Source organism: Rhyacophila brunnea, unplaced genomic scaffold, assembly GCF_057557595.1.
Source record: "Rhyacophila brunnea isolate RB1 unplaced genomic scaffold, BYU_Rbru_1.0 scaffold_11, whole genome shotgun sequence".
Taxonomy (NCBI): Eukaryota; Metazoa; Arthropoda; class Insecta; order Trichoptera; family Rhyacophilidae; genus Rhyacophila; species Rhyacophila brunnea.
In genome coordinates, this window is record NW_028232763.1 from 27,180,001 (window position 1) to 27,195,583 (window position 15,583).

Below are 15,583 nucleotides of genomic sequence, written 5' to 3' on the forward strand. Positions count from 1 at the left end.
TCAAACTCAAATAGAAAAACAATATGTGTACTTGCCAGCCCCAGGATTCGAACCTGGGACCCACGGCGTTATAGTCTAACGCTTAAGCCGCGCGGCCACAGTGGGTTATTATAGTCTATAGGCAGCCATAACGTCTTTTGAGTGTGTGAGTTACGGCTAATTGCGTGTGACGATGGGTTTACCAATCAATATAAACATGAATTCATATTTAATCGCAAATATAAAATAAATGTTTCAAGATATAATTTTTTATTGCTTGTATTATATATGAGAGTTCTAAGTGGGGCTCACATTGTAGTCTAATGCGTACGGCACTGGATTCTCGTCTTGGGGCTCTAGTTCGATTCTCGGTGAGGTCGCAGTATATTTATGTAATTTTCTCAAAGCCAAAGGGTGTTTCTGTGATAGTTTCATTGTAACCAACTACTACACTACTATAGCCTTGAGTGTTCAAAAAGAAGAAAAGTTTATTATTTTCACGTTCCACCCGTAGGAATACCTATTATATAAATTATATGTATGGCAGAACGTTCCGAATATCAGATTCAATATATTGTATTATCGTATATTAAAGTGGGTAAGTATATGTATTATTTACTGTGTCGTTAGTAGTATTGAGTTGTCAGTGGACACTGCATCTAAAATTCTAAAATCTAAAAGAATAAGTGGCCTCAAAACGACCATGCTCGTAGCTCGGTCTGCTCGTAAACATTGTAAATGTGATGAAAAATGAATTATACTTCCATTGCAATGAGGGTATATTTATTATAAATTCGCATTCATGTTTTTACATCATTATTGTCAAATTCTGTTGGCGTGATGCATAGTGTGTGTGGTTGTCGAGTGAGTTCTACTTACTTTGAAATTAGTATGCATATTGAATTGTCCGTATCTTGGTTTATTCTGTTGACGCGTCGGGTACTGAGATTCTGTATCTTAAAGACTGTACACACGCATGTTGACAATTTCATTAAAACTGCAACTCCACTCGAATCACCTATTAAATCTTGGAAAAGTAATACTAATGAAACACAATCCATAAAACATTTTTGTTTAAAGTAAATTGTGGTGAGGTTGTCAACTTTTTTCCTATCAGTTTTTTTCTGAATTTGAATATTTATTTGGTAATAATTATATAGATTAAGCACAACTCCGCTACCGAGTAGAGATTTTCCCGACTAATTTTCATTGTTTTGCTGCCAAAAAAATAACCAGTTTTAAAGCGTGTACCATATCAATAAAACCGGCATCTTTGTAGTCTTGTCGGTATTTAAACTGAAGTAGTGTCGCCGTTTTCTTCGTGAACAGCAATGCTATGGTAAATAATATGCCTTTAAGGAGACACTAAACACAATTCCGTTCTCTTTTCTCCGATCTGCATGACGAGAATTCGCAATAGTTTCGCAACTCGACCTTTCGTCACCGCATCTCGGCTTCATTTCAAATAATTTCAACATTAGTCAGACATTCATGAGAGCAAAACTTGCAAACTAGCATCGAAGACATATTTTCTACGATTGTGATTTAATATGTGCATACTTTTGTTGTCCATGAGTGTTGAATTGTTTGTATCTGTACATAATATGTGTAGAATTTTCTCTAAGATGGATATGGAGAAAATGTTGACAACCTCATGAAATATTTATAGTTACAATGTTTAATAGTTTGAAATATTATGTAATTTTGCAGTACATCGTTCTCTTTTTCGAACTTAGGCTGTATATTTTATTTATATCTAACGATTTGTTATGATACAGGTAAAATAAAAAAAGTTTAAATGAAATGTAACCTCGCCACCTCAATCGCAAGGTGTCCAGATTTGCAATCGTAATTTTCATGCTTAATTGTTAATTTCAACATCACCGATTATGTCGATTCCATGCTAGAAACTTTTCTGATAATATACCTAAGTACAGTTTGGATTTCCGTCGAAAAACAGTTCGGTATTAAAATTAGGTTAGCAATTAAATGACAAAAGTGCCAATTGAAAATGTTATACATACTTATAAATTATGTAGCTAATACTAAATGTAATAATTAATCCACTGCTTGATTGGTTTTAATTTTAATTCAGCAGTAGTTGTTACCTACATGTTACCGTTCACACGCAAAACACCTGTAGATACTAAGTAAATAGTCAGTCATTTCCTTCGGAGTCACTGACCATTTGTATCAATATTATGAACGTTATAATTATAAATCTAAAATAATATTAAACGTGTTCTTTTATTACAACAGGTGCGTAATATTAATTACAACACTTACGTGTGCTAATTACTTATTCAAGAACATTCGACAGCTGCGTATTATTTATTGCTGCTTTGTCAGTATCATTGATTCTAATTGATAAAATTTTTCTTCTTTATCAACATTTGTATATTTACTATATTACAAACGCATATCATGAATTAATTGCCGAAATGTGAAATCCGGGTCGCTAAAAACGAACCCTATGGAATAGTACGGAATTTTCATCAATCAGTGTCGTACATTGTGCCTAATATTATATTCTCACGACGATGCGTTACTTCGGTAGTGTATGCACTTTTAGATCAAGCGACGTTTTCATTTTATACTACGTCAATAAATTAGCTTTAGCTTTCGACCATTATGTTTTCCTGTTGTCTTGTTAAAATTTAAGAAGCCGCAGATGGCTTTTGTAGCTATTGCATTTATATTAGTCGCTTGGTTTATCAGTGCATAACTTGGCTCGGCTAGTGTATCTGCGAAATAACATAATATTATATGTATACTACGATATATTATAGTTATAGATGGGCATGTGTGGTATTTGGTCGTCAATAATTTATGTTAGTGCAAAAGTTTAAATTTTAAGTTTTACTACGTCTTGTGAGCTGCTCATTGGTTTGGTAAATTTAAAATATCGAAATATGATAGTATTTGAAGGTCAGTGTTATAAAATGTATCATTGAAGTTATCATAAAGTGACCAAAAACACAAAGTATTATAATTAATTATAAATGATGTATTTTTTCCTATTGCGACACTGCCACATCAGATACGCCTATATTTTACTTGAACACCTCTTCTAACCGGCTCCGCGATTATTATTGAATAATATTCAGTTTTCTAATTGAAACCTGTCTTTATACGATATAAGGACTCCATCTCATTTCAGTATTTTTTCATGTAAATAAAATGAATTTTGTTTATTTTAAACTCAAAAAATATGACTTCATAAAATAGTAAATATTTATTTGAGATGCATAATATTTGAAGCTGTGATATTTTTGTTTATTCTTCCTATTTGTTGTCTGATAATGTTTTATGATAACGTCAATTAATATTTGTTCTGCCGCCAATCGTGGCTTAGGTAAACTATCTCTTCTCCCTTGCAGTCCGATAGTCGTTTTTGATACACGTTTGAAATTGATTTTTCATATATTTTATTTGTTTGACTATTGACTTTTGAGTCCATTTCCGTATTTCTTTATCTGTTATTTCAGAGTAGGTACCCTATGGATGACTTGTCAAACAGTATTATAATTCATTGTACATATTAATATGTAATTTAAATTATGAATCATTACTAACAGCCATTATTGTTTAGAAATTAGTCATATATTTTCTAGGAAAATATGCGTATCAGATTAACAGAAGAATAGCTCATTTTCATAACGATAAGCTTTTCTCAAAACAATTTTAGCAATCATTGTGAATTATTATAATGGCATTCTGAATTTAAATTTTCTTCGTAACTATTTGTTCATACATACGGTATTCATGTCGGGTGGCGATGGATGATTGGACAGATGTTGTCAGGAATAAATTGATTTGCTTATTATATCCGCATACTAATATTAAAAAATATTTTCTATTACTAAGTATGAAGTCAAAATCCAATTGAATAACAACTAACGAGTGAGATTTTAAAACACTATTTAACATTAACATAACAGTATTTTCTTTTATGTTGTTACATTTTGTATAATCTTGCAGTAACTACGGCAAAATTGTTTTAATTCCAAACGTTGACTAAATTAATATTTTTTAGATAGAACAGGTAGGTACTTTGCTCTCGTATTATAATGAATAGACTTCACATATTAATTGTCAAAACGGAGTTACGTTTGGCAAAAATGTTACGCACATCTTCCAAAAACGTAATCTAGTAGCTCAATATATTATGTGTTTCATTTTAATTAATAAAAAGTTAATTCTCATATTATTTTATCAATTTACTATATTTACAGAAATATGAGCATTTTTTCATGTCCAAAGTTTTAAATTTATAGCCGCTAATTTATCTCCTAATCATTTAATATGGAATGAAGGTTATTAATTTATTCTGAGAGGGCATTATTATAGTTAGAGTATGACACAGGGGTGTCCCAGCTTTGATCATGAAACATGTTTTTGGTACCATCGTTAATGTGCTTATTGTCATTCACTAAGAATATCATCTGTCATTCTTATCACTGATGTAATTATACTTCATTAAATCCATAATGCTTTTTGGGTCTTGCTTAAACAGGACAAGGAGAAGAAAATGCAAGACTTAGACGAGGCGCCGGAAAACGAAAAAGACACCAATAATGAAAAAGAAATCATCCTATCACCAGTCACAGTAAACGGAGGCAGTGGAGACATCGAAGAAAACGGTAAAGAAGGCGATGAAGTCGCGCCAGAAACACCAGAACCAGAAAACAATAAGAAACCTAAAAAAGAAAAGGTAAGATTCAATGCTTCATTTCCCCCCTTCTATCTACTTTTCTAACGATTGTTATTCTCCTAAAGTCTTGCAAATATACCTCATGATAACATATTATGCGACTTCATAGTATTCATTTTGTTTCTTGGGCTTATTTTGCTTTTCAAAACAAGACTTTTGTGTTGCTTTCTTTGTGCTTTTATCATTATACAGTACATAATATTACGTTAACGCTAGTACTATCATTTCAATCAACCTGGCCTAGTAAATATTTTCTTCATAGTACGATATTAGCATAATAGTATTTCGGAAGAACTCCGAATAAAAATATTCTTGCATTTGAAATAGTATATAATGTAGTGGCAAGTAATGCTAGAAACGTTTTGCTATATTATGAGTCATCTAAATTTTGATAAATCCGTGATTCACTTAAAGAAGTAACTACCACTTCATAATTAGTTTGGTACATTGCATTACTCGATAAATAATCAATCAAGACAATAAATAATGATGTAGGTTCGTACATTATCCGTTGTGAGCAAATTCAGTTTTGTATTTTTATAAGAGTTCTGTTCTTTTCCATGAAAACTTTTTATCCCATTTCCACCAATTACTCCCAGTAGTCCCAGTAGATACCGAACCGATGGCTTAGTGCACCTAGATATATTGAATGTCCAATTTAATTTCAAAGATTCGGATCAATAGGAAATCGAAGGTGAAATGGACGTTTATGTTTTGAATAAGAGAATTACTTGGTGACATGAGTGCACGACCGAGAAGAAGAGAATAATAAAATTATCTTGTCACTATTTTGACGTAACATATTTTAACAGCATATATATATGACGCAGTCGGGTGTTTTGTGTAGATATATATCTTAATTTTTCTAAAAACTGCTCTAAACTAACCGATCGAAATTATTACTTACCTTTACTTTTCATCGAAATTAATATCATTTCTATGAATCTCCCCTTTTCATGAGAATATTAAAATTATTAACAAAAGAAAAACGTTACATAATCAAAAAACATATCGGAAGTATAGGGAAAAGGTATCTTTTATTGCGAATATCTATCTGCAAACGATGTTATTGTAGTTTACGTAACTTTGCGTAACACTTCAGAAACGTACATTTTTATATTAAATGTGCCTCAGATGTGTTACGAACAAAATATTTATAATCAAAGGATACTGCATTCTCAAATCATGTAACCTACCTTTTATTCGTTTCAATATTAAAAAAAAATGTTGAATATTTGCTGAGAACGAGGCGTTATTCCGGTATTTTATCATTGTTAGTGAACCCCTGTTTAGTAACCTGTCGCTGGGTTGTGATATATTTATATCTATTTAAATTTATGTATCCTTTGTGGTCATCTATATTATTATATTTAGGGTAGTTTAATTTAGAGCACGAATCAAATGTCAGGAGGAGTTATACATTTCTCATGAAAACTTAAACATATCTGTACCTAATACATACCGTATTTTTGTGTCCGGTAATTTACACGAAAACATTTGTACGGATGAATATTATTCGACACTATCACGCCAATTCATGAATGGCAGAAAGTCATTCATAACGAATCCATTTCATCCAAAGCGGTAATTTGTACATTTAAATAAAGATTATTTTAGAAATATTGTATAACATAGACTAGATTTTAAATAAATGTCTAAATTACGGTGATGCTTGTTTAAGTTCCTAGGTACGTAGTTATTTCGAATGCTTTCCGGTACCTACTTCCATTTTAATATGATTTTCTTTATAAAAGTTCGTGCAATTTTAAATCATAGCATACTATTTTGTGTTCTTTTGACATTTTTTAGTTTTTTTGTTTGCTTTCTTCGTAGGTAAAGAAGAAATGGTCCTTCCGGTCGATCAGCTTCAGCAGAAAGGACAAACAGAAACCAACGAAAAAAGAAGAGACAAATGGCGAGTGCGACAAAGTTCCAGAAGAGGTAGGCTTTGTTTTTGCTTTTTTCTGTTTTGTTTTTGCTATATCAACTCATCAGTCAACTGTCGCGCAATTTGGTACGGTAGAGGAAGCTCTTCTCTCTTTGTTTTATCAGAGAACAAACTGCCTCGAGATTGAATAATGGCTAATCTAATAAAAACAATGTGCCCTCGCGCGCTGTGGAAGTTTCACACTAACTTTATTCGTAAGATTTTTACGGTGTATTTTGAGTTTATTATCGTAACTTTCTTGAAATAGCTATTAATCCCACCCGTTTGAAACGATACTAAAGCAATTGCCTATTAGGTACTCTTCAATCAACTAGGTATGTATACTATAATATAATATATAAACAGCAATGTTGACATTCAATATCTGGAGATTCCAAAGCTCCGAATAGTTAACGGAGTATTCGGTATTTTTTAAAATTACTATCTCACTTTGCATAATAATAATATATTAAATTCTGTTGTGAAATCATGGGTGTTCCGTGTTATCAACATTAGATAATTCGATGATTCAAAACCACAATAAAAATATTATTTTAATTATAATTGACATCATTTACATACAATCCGACATAAAATATTGTGGTTGGCAGTTTCTGTCTGTTCCACAGGGAATGGCCCCAGCGTTATGAAGGCTTTTTTTGACTATATGAAATTAAATCACAGTCAGAGTCACATAGTATAATCTACCTAAGTATTTCAAGTAAATTTGGGTCATGGGCTTTTGGGAGGTTGATTTTGAGAAATTGCCGGTACACATCTAATGTTCGCTTAATGTTAGTTGTGTCAAATAACATGAACATGCGTCGTAACACTCGTAACATATTTTTCCCTCAACGATTTCGTCTTGAAGAGTCTCATGGTTGGGAAGGGGGGGGGGGGGGGGTTATATAAAGTACTTAGGTACTTATATTTCCTTTGCAGATATCGCTTCAAATCCCTGGCGAATTAATACGAAAGGAGTCTGAATAATTAATTACTTAGTTGGAATAGATAACATAATTTCATAATACATATACATTTAGTAAGAAGTAAGAATGTGCACTTAGTACATTTATTATAATTATCTCAGTAATAATCATCATTCTGGATCAGTCCACTGTTGGATAAAGGTATATCAAAGATTTTCTCCTCTTGGCTAACGCTGCTTGACTAGATTTTTCCACCTATTATCTCGTGATAATACGGATTTATTTCTACGACCAACGTCATCTCTGCTGAACAGAGTATCATCACATGAGTTAACTCATTCCGTGCGTCCAACGCAACTATTGCGTTGCCAATTAGATGACCATTAGATATAATTCGTATGTTATTTAAGTGTGGTTGACAGGTCCGCAGCATGTCTATCGATCATTATTCTTTGATTGATGGAAATAATATGCCGTTGCTGGTGCCAGAGAGAATTTTTCGAAAATTATCACAATAAACATTTTATATGACATGCACATTCATAGTGCAGATGCTATTATATGTCTATGGCAAAGTAAAGGTTCAATAGCTCCTTTTACGGCGTTGTGACAAGACAGTTGGTCATCCATTAATATAATATATATCAGTCAATATATATGGTAGGTACCAGTGGCGAAGGCTCCATAGTAGGCGATTATTTAAAGCCTACCTACTAAGAAAAATAGATCTTCAAGCAAATAATTTAAATTTAAAAAAAAACACTGAAAAATCCATGATAATTGATAGTCATCTATTGTCAAAATTCAGAAGTACATAGCTTTATTTTATAAATTAGTAAGGTTTATAACCATAACTACTGCCGCATGGATTCAACTATGTTATGAAATATTCGATAGGAATTTAAGATGTGGTTTGTATGGGTTTTTAGTCACGTGACGCCACTGACGCCAGTCTCTGTCTGGCTTTTTATTCCGAAATCATAGGCTGTTTAGTTAGCGCTTACATCCGCACATTTATTCAAAATAATTATTAAGAAGATAATTAAAAAATAATTTCTATGGGATTCAATCACATATAAATATTGATTATTGTTAAAAATATAAAATAATTTATCTCGCGATTTTTATTTATCAGTTATTTATACTTAAGTCCGTCTTTTAAATATAGAAGTATTTTAAAATGTCTAGTTTTACGGGTTAAAATATAAATTGTTATGGGACATAATATTATACACAACAATGGATATTTTCAAAGATGATAGATAATATATTTTGAGCGTATATTACGTTTATAGGAAAATACATAATTCAATCCAATTGCTTATTTATAAACTAATTATATCAAACTAATTGAGATTTTGAAATTTTATCGATTTAGTGTACCTATTCATCAGTAGTAATATATGGGTTATCTTCTTATTTCCCGTAAATATATCTGACAAGCTCGGTTACTCCACAGCCTACCTCTTTCCAAAAGTCACCCTTCGCCACTGGTAGGTACGCCAATTCAATTTTATTTGCGCGTCTACCAGTAAACATACCCTATAACGATGTGTGATACGTTGATCTAAATAATATTATATACCTTATGTATTTTAAAAACATAATTTCGTTTTATTGATGTTCGATAAGATCAGTTCATTAATAATAGGATAGGCAAAATTCCTAATATAATAGTTTACAAAGAAGCAGAAGGCATTGAGTCAAACTGGCCTCTATGTAGATGATTATTTTCTATTTACAGCTGTAGTTGTTTTTTACGTTTTCTTTATGAATTATTATATTCTTGGTTAAAAATGTTGTCTCTTTATCGGCGATGATTAGGAATCCAATCCATCCAATGAGATCCATCAAAATAATATTAAAATAATTACTGATGACGTTGTGATGTTACCGAGATAAATGTATTGACAAATAGACACTGACAATGTAACCGTTTAATTGGGAACCAGTGATCGTTTTAAACCGTACGAGTGTGTAGTCGGTTACGAAAATGTAACACTGATTATGCTTCACATTGTAACTCTCCGTTAGTAGACTGTCAAAATATGGTGACAGTTGAAATGTAACTGTTGACTTAATTATTTCCGTGTTATTATAGTTTGAGAATAATTTCGTCAGACGTTAATTGAGCTGTCGGACATGCGTCTGTGCCTGTGGTCAACGAATTATGTCAAATGTCAACTAAACTGGTATCCACCACAATATACGATATTATCATGAAATTGTATGCATAATAAGATTATAAAAAACTACGTAACAACCGTGTATCATCGTCAGCTTGTTTCGATCCACTGCTGGATGAAGACCTCCTCAAACTCTATCCACTGTTCTTGATTCCTTGTTCTTAATTTCGAGTTTCATTGTAGAACTGTACCTACATAATAATATTATAGTGTATAAAAAATCCAATACACGGGTAAACTTTTTACTATGTCAATTTAGTATATAAACAGTAACTAACTATATTACGTTTGCTATTATTGGTGAGTGCCAGGTGATTAGACGTGCGACGTTAACCAGTTAGAACCGATCATTTGAATCTCGAATTAATCTATTTCAACGATAGTCTCCGTTCATTATTGAGTGACTCGATTCCCATGGCTTCTAGAGATGCTGAAAAGCGAAACCCAAGACGTAAAATATAATTCAAACGGAAAAGTACCAAACATAACTCAATTACAATTAAAGATACATTCTGTCTTTAATGATATTATACTTTGAGATATATTGGATGATTATAAAACTGGACATATCGTAAAGCGAATAGTGACACGTGAGATAATTAATATCTTACGACATGGTATTATTATAATACTTATTATGAGAGTTTTTTTTGCTTTCGCAATGATGACAAACATTTTTAATTTGAAAATCTCTTCACATGACACCGCGTTTTGGTGAAATTATGATTTAATTATCGTGTGGTAACTACACGTCGAGATGAAAGATTGCCATTAATTACTATCGATTTGAAAAGATTACTCAATATTTGACAGCATTACTTAAGATGTCTTATCGAGCACTTAGTAATCGTTATTATGATTGATTAACATGTCCGTATTTTATTTGGAATGCACATCGACGGACAGCACACTGCAGCTGAGATGCAACATAAAAACATATGTAGCGATTAGTACTCTGATTTGAGAGGAGCGAGTGAGAGAAAAATCATATTGATTGCAATAAAACCGGCGCGGTCCAAAACGTACAGCGAGCTCCGTTCGTAGGAACGAGGAGCCCTTTTGTTGCGATATCGCGATGTTTTTGATTTTTTTGTTTGTTTCAGTTTAATTGAAAATTTAGCAGCTGTCGCCTCTTGACTTTCCCACAGCTGCTGTTGCCAAATTATATTATTTTATTCTTGCAACTACGATCGTTAAATTTAATAATAATGTTTCAAGAGCTTGTTTTTGTCTAGACCGCAGGCGTTGCATTATGCAGTTCTATAATAATATCATTGCGGAAGTTATTCCATGGTTATTTGATAGTGAAACGTATCGCGTTCAATCTCGTACACGTAGCAATTGCATTATATCTAAATATTCTCACCTATTTTAAATAATATGAATACATTCTGAATTCAGTTAATATTTATTTTATTTTCATTACGGAAAAAGTTTGAAACTTTTAATGTAATACCATATATTTTACATAACTTAATCGATTAATTGGTAACAATATCATCATCATTGTCTCTACAATCCGCCGTGTATCTTGTCCGCCCCACGAAGGGGTTTCGTCATATTTTTTTTTTTACGGGAAATGGTTGTAGGCACTTGGTCAACATTTTTTTTATAGATTTATTACCTAATAAACATGTCCTTGCTTTTTCGTACAAGGTGGTTATTAGTAATTTTGAACAATCACAAAACACTCAGGCTTTGAGAAAAACACAAATATTGTGTCTTGGACCGGGAATCGAACCCAGAACTCGAACTGGAAGGCAAGCGCATTATGCACTGCGCCAAGAGAGCCGCCTTTGGTCAATATATTATCAAGTCCAAGCAACATGTGGATTTGCCAGACCCGGGATTCGAACCCGATATCCGCGACTTCGTAAGCGAACACGTTACCATCGCGGGTGTCGTTAAAGTTATAGGTGATTTTATTCGATTGGAATGTCGACTATTTAATTTTGTCTGTAAGTATTATAATTTCAATCGTTGAATGTTCAATAATTTGCATGCGTTTGTATTGTCTTATTTGTATAATGTAACCCGTTGAATGGAAACCTATTCGGGAAAAGAATACCGCGGCCGAATCATCATATCGTATTTGGAGTAAGTGGGTAATATGCATTTGATTTGTATTCAGCGAGGCATTATTTGCCGTTCCATTTAAAAAGAATAAAGCTTAATTTTATTTGGAGGTCGAATTTTCGTCTCGTTTCACTCGCTATGCGGCTGCATTAGTAATTATTTGTCTCACGGCATCATCCTTCGGAATGCAACATGCATTTATTTCCACGAATCGATGCCATGCTCACTCACGCGCCGAAACAGCAGAAATTAAATATTTCATAGTGCAACGTCTTTTAAAATAATCAAAATTACTTACACACATTTTTTTGGAAAGAAATTCAATTCCGTCTTCTTTGAAACTAAAGTTTCATTAGGCACCTTTTCGCATAGTTAGTTGCAAATGTTGAAAGTAATGCATGCCTAGGCTTTCTCTTAGCCTGGTTGTACATTGAAATTCGCCTAAAATTTACATTAAAATCGGGCGCAATGTTGCGGCTGTCTTCCGTGCGCATAAGTGATGACATGTCGGGGCCGTGCATCACGCGGATAGCCGAAATGAATGAATAATCAGTTTCTGCATTGTGGCGATGCGACATTTTGGTATTTTACCTGTGCCACATGTCGAGTGTAATTTGTTGCTTGCGACACAAGTTTTTTTTAAACGTCGCATTCGAGCTGTGTGCATTGAGTTTTATGTGTTTTGTGAATACTAACAAAATCATTGACATATTCGACGTGTTGCAGTCGATACGAGTTTAGATGTGCGACACGGCTTAGCCACCTGTGTTCAGATGATAAAATTATGTAAGTCGGTTTTTAACGAAACAGATCTTGAAAAACTATTTTCTATCTACTTTTAGGTAAAATAACGTAAGTCCTAGGTAAAAAATGTATTTTCTACACGAAATTTAGTACACAGCAATAAAGGATTTTAGGTTATACTTTTCTCGCCCCATATGAACTAGTATGCGCCCCGCAGTTTTGAAACAACTGGGTAGGCAACGCTTAGCAACTATTTAATATGTTAAAATTTGAGAATTTCTACGGCCAACTAATTTTTCACGAATAGCTAAACGAAAAAGAAGGTCTTCGAATAGGTAATTTGGAAATCATAATAATAAATGTATTTTTACATATTATGTACCATTCCATTACAATATCTGTGCAATACTTCAAGTTCGCACTGTATCAGCAAGCGCAAAACTTAGAGACAAGATGACATGCAAGGTATTATATTATTAATATAATATTATACTGTAAGTTAGTGCCTATAGTGTGTAGGTTCTGTGCATTGAAACGTAATGATCAGCGTCATAAGCCATAAGATATCTTCGTCAGAGAAAACCGCATTCTGCTTATATCGTGGCAATAGTAAGTTGCAGTACACCATAGGCCCGTTTCAGACGGGACATCGGTGTCGCGCTCGTATATAATGAGGCCTTTGTATTCGAATGAAGGGGCCTTTGTATTATGTTTATGAACGCCCCAGAGCTAATGAGTCAACGCGTGACCGCTACTCTTTTCCGTCGGCCGCTACATTCTCAAGCCGCGGATACACTTGTTTTTTATTACCGCAGCCAGTTTTATGTTCTAATTTATAACGCGAAATTATGCATTGACTCATTAGCTCAGGGGCGTTCATAAACATAATACAAAGGCCCGTTTATTCTAATACAAAGGCCTTATATATTATATCGACCGCGACACCGGTGTCCCGTCTGAAACGGGCCTAACTCTGTCATGCGATTCTGTGGTTTTGACACACGCTGGCTTCTACCTTCTTATAGTCAGATCTGCTCTATAATGTATGTCTATATTGTGGTAGTGGAGTTTGCATATTATAAAATTATTGTAAATAAACAGCTACCTACTATATAATAATATGTAAAGGTTTGAAATGGATTTTTATATTGACAGTGTATGTACGTATGCTGATTGAGTTATTGAACTAAGCTGAATACCGTTTATATGCGCGTACAAATTAACATTTTTATTATAAAACTATTGCCTATTTACTGAAAGACTGTTGATGATTAGCATGATATTGCGAAACAATAAGTCTGTATTGACCGCCAAACATGGATTGCAGTGCATATTTTAATATTTCATTTGATTTTAAAGTCAATTCAATTAGCCACAGCTGTTGCACCATTGAAAATTTCTTGTTTTTCATTCTTAAATAATGCAGCAACCATAAAGTAATCAATCACATAGTAAAAAAAAATATATATCGTCGGCGACAACTGCTCCCTTAGTAGTAGTGAAACATCCAGGCTTTGATTATATCGGATGATTATTGTATTGTATTGTGCCGCAATCGTGACCGAGGGAAGTGGCGCAACCTTGTGCGTGCCCTATGCCTCGATGCTGAGGCGTGACATGGTGAAATTTAACCTGTAGTCCAGGACGAGAATGAAGTGCCTTACGCATTCGACTATGAGGTTTTAGTGTAAAGCAAAGTTACATATTTAAATTCGATAAGGTTTATTAATTTTTTAATAGTATGCAGATCGTGCTTTCAGAAGTTGAATTCATTGTTGAATTCCACTGACCTGGAAGTGCTTGGTAGGTATTCTCGCGTACGTGCTTGGCTGTTGGCTTTCAGATAGAAACGTCAAAGTAGCCTCTCTCGGAGTCTCTCCGACGACGTGGCGCGTGCTTTGCAACTGAGTACCATTTCTGAAAATAAATTACCACTACGTACCTACCTACCGTACTGTTTGGATTTCAATATTCAATTATTCTGTTATTGATCCAATCATATTTATAGTTACATTATTCATAGTTGGCATGAATCAACACGCATATTTATATTAGTATACCTATGAGAAATCGGCATGGTTAAGCCCTCACGAATTCACCATTAAGTCCTGCCATCTGATGCTGATATTCTTTATACCTAACTGTTTTTAGAGTAGAACATCTAATGTGATTTTAATTTTTTTGTTTGTCATGCGTTTCTCGTTATTATGTCGTCTTCTTCTCTCTATGATTGGCATCCAAATTACTGTCGGTACTTCCTTGCATAGGTTTAACAATTGAATAACTGGGAATTTTTGAAAATCTGTTAATATAACCTCCACTATGTAGATTCCAATATGCTTCGCTTAGGAGTGAACATGCTAGAGTTTTTTTTACGGGAACGGTGTTTTTTGGACAAAAAAACGGAGATCTGAAAAGGTAGGTTCATAAGACAAAAAGTAACAGTCCAGTATATTATTTTGTTTTTAATTAAATATATTTCTTTCGGTAAAATACTATTTTGTTATCTTGCTGAAGTATGATTATTAAATTGCCTTAATTGTGTGTAAAGTATTAAGAAAGGGCTCTTCTTCTTTGACTATGTTCGCCCCTCAATTGGAGCATATGGATACCACACGGCGCCGACAAAAATCGCTGTCGCTCGACACAGTCCTCTTTCATTTGTTTTCCCAGGTCTTGTCGGATTCCCGTAGCTCCGCCGTATTCACTCTGGATAGAATTTAGCGGTTGGTTTGAAGAACAGGCAAACCAGATTGAAATTAAACACCTCTTCAATTTCTGTGATGGAAGGCTGCTTCGTTCGCTCTCTTATCTCCTCGTTACTCCCAAAGGCATACACAGTACACCCCGTATCCGCCGCAAACTTTTGATCTCGAAGTTCAGTATATGGTTGCTATGAGTGGTGTCATGACTCACTACCGTAAAGCAGCACTGTCAGAATGCCAGCGTCGGACAAGCATCATTTGGTTTTGATCGTGTATGGTCTAGTGTCCCAGATATTCCGCATCGAGTTGAATGTTGCTTCAGC

General features: G+C 33.7%; 1 protein-coding gene across 2 annotated transcripts in view; it reads left to right on the forward strand.

The window, feature by feature from the left end:
• The window catches only part of LOC147078550 (uncharacterized), a 222,293-nt gene that overhangs the window by 59,520 nt on the left and 147,190 nt on the right, over positions 1–15,583 (forward strand). The window contains exons 3-4 of one of the 2 annotated variants that reach the window (XM_085960217.1): positions 4,496–4,693; positions 6,527–6,634. In XM_085960217.1, coding sequence (XP_085816343.1) covers positions 4,496–4,693; positions 6,527–6,634 — 306 coding nt within the window. The remainder of the gene's footprint in view (positions 1–4,495; positions 4,694–6,526; positions 6,635–15,583) is intronic. The other variant, XM_085960218.1, reaches the window with a different exon arrangement.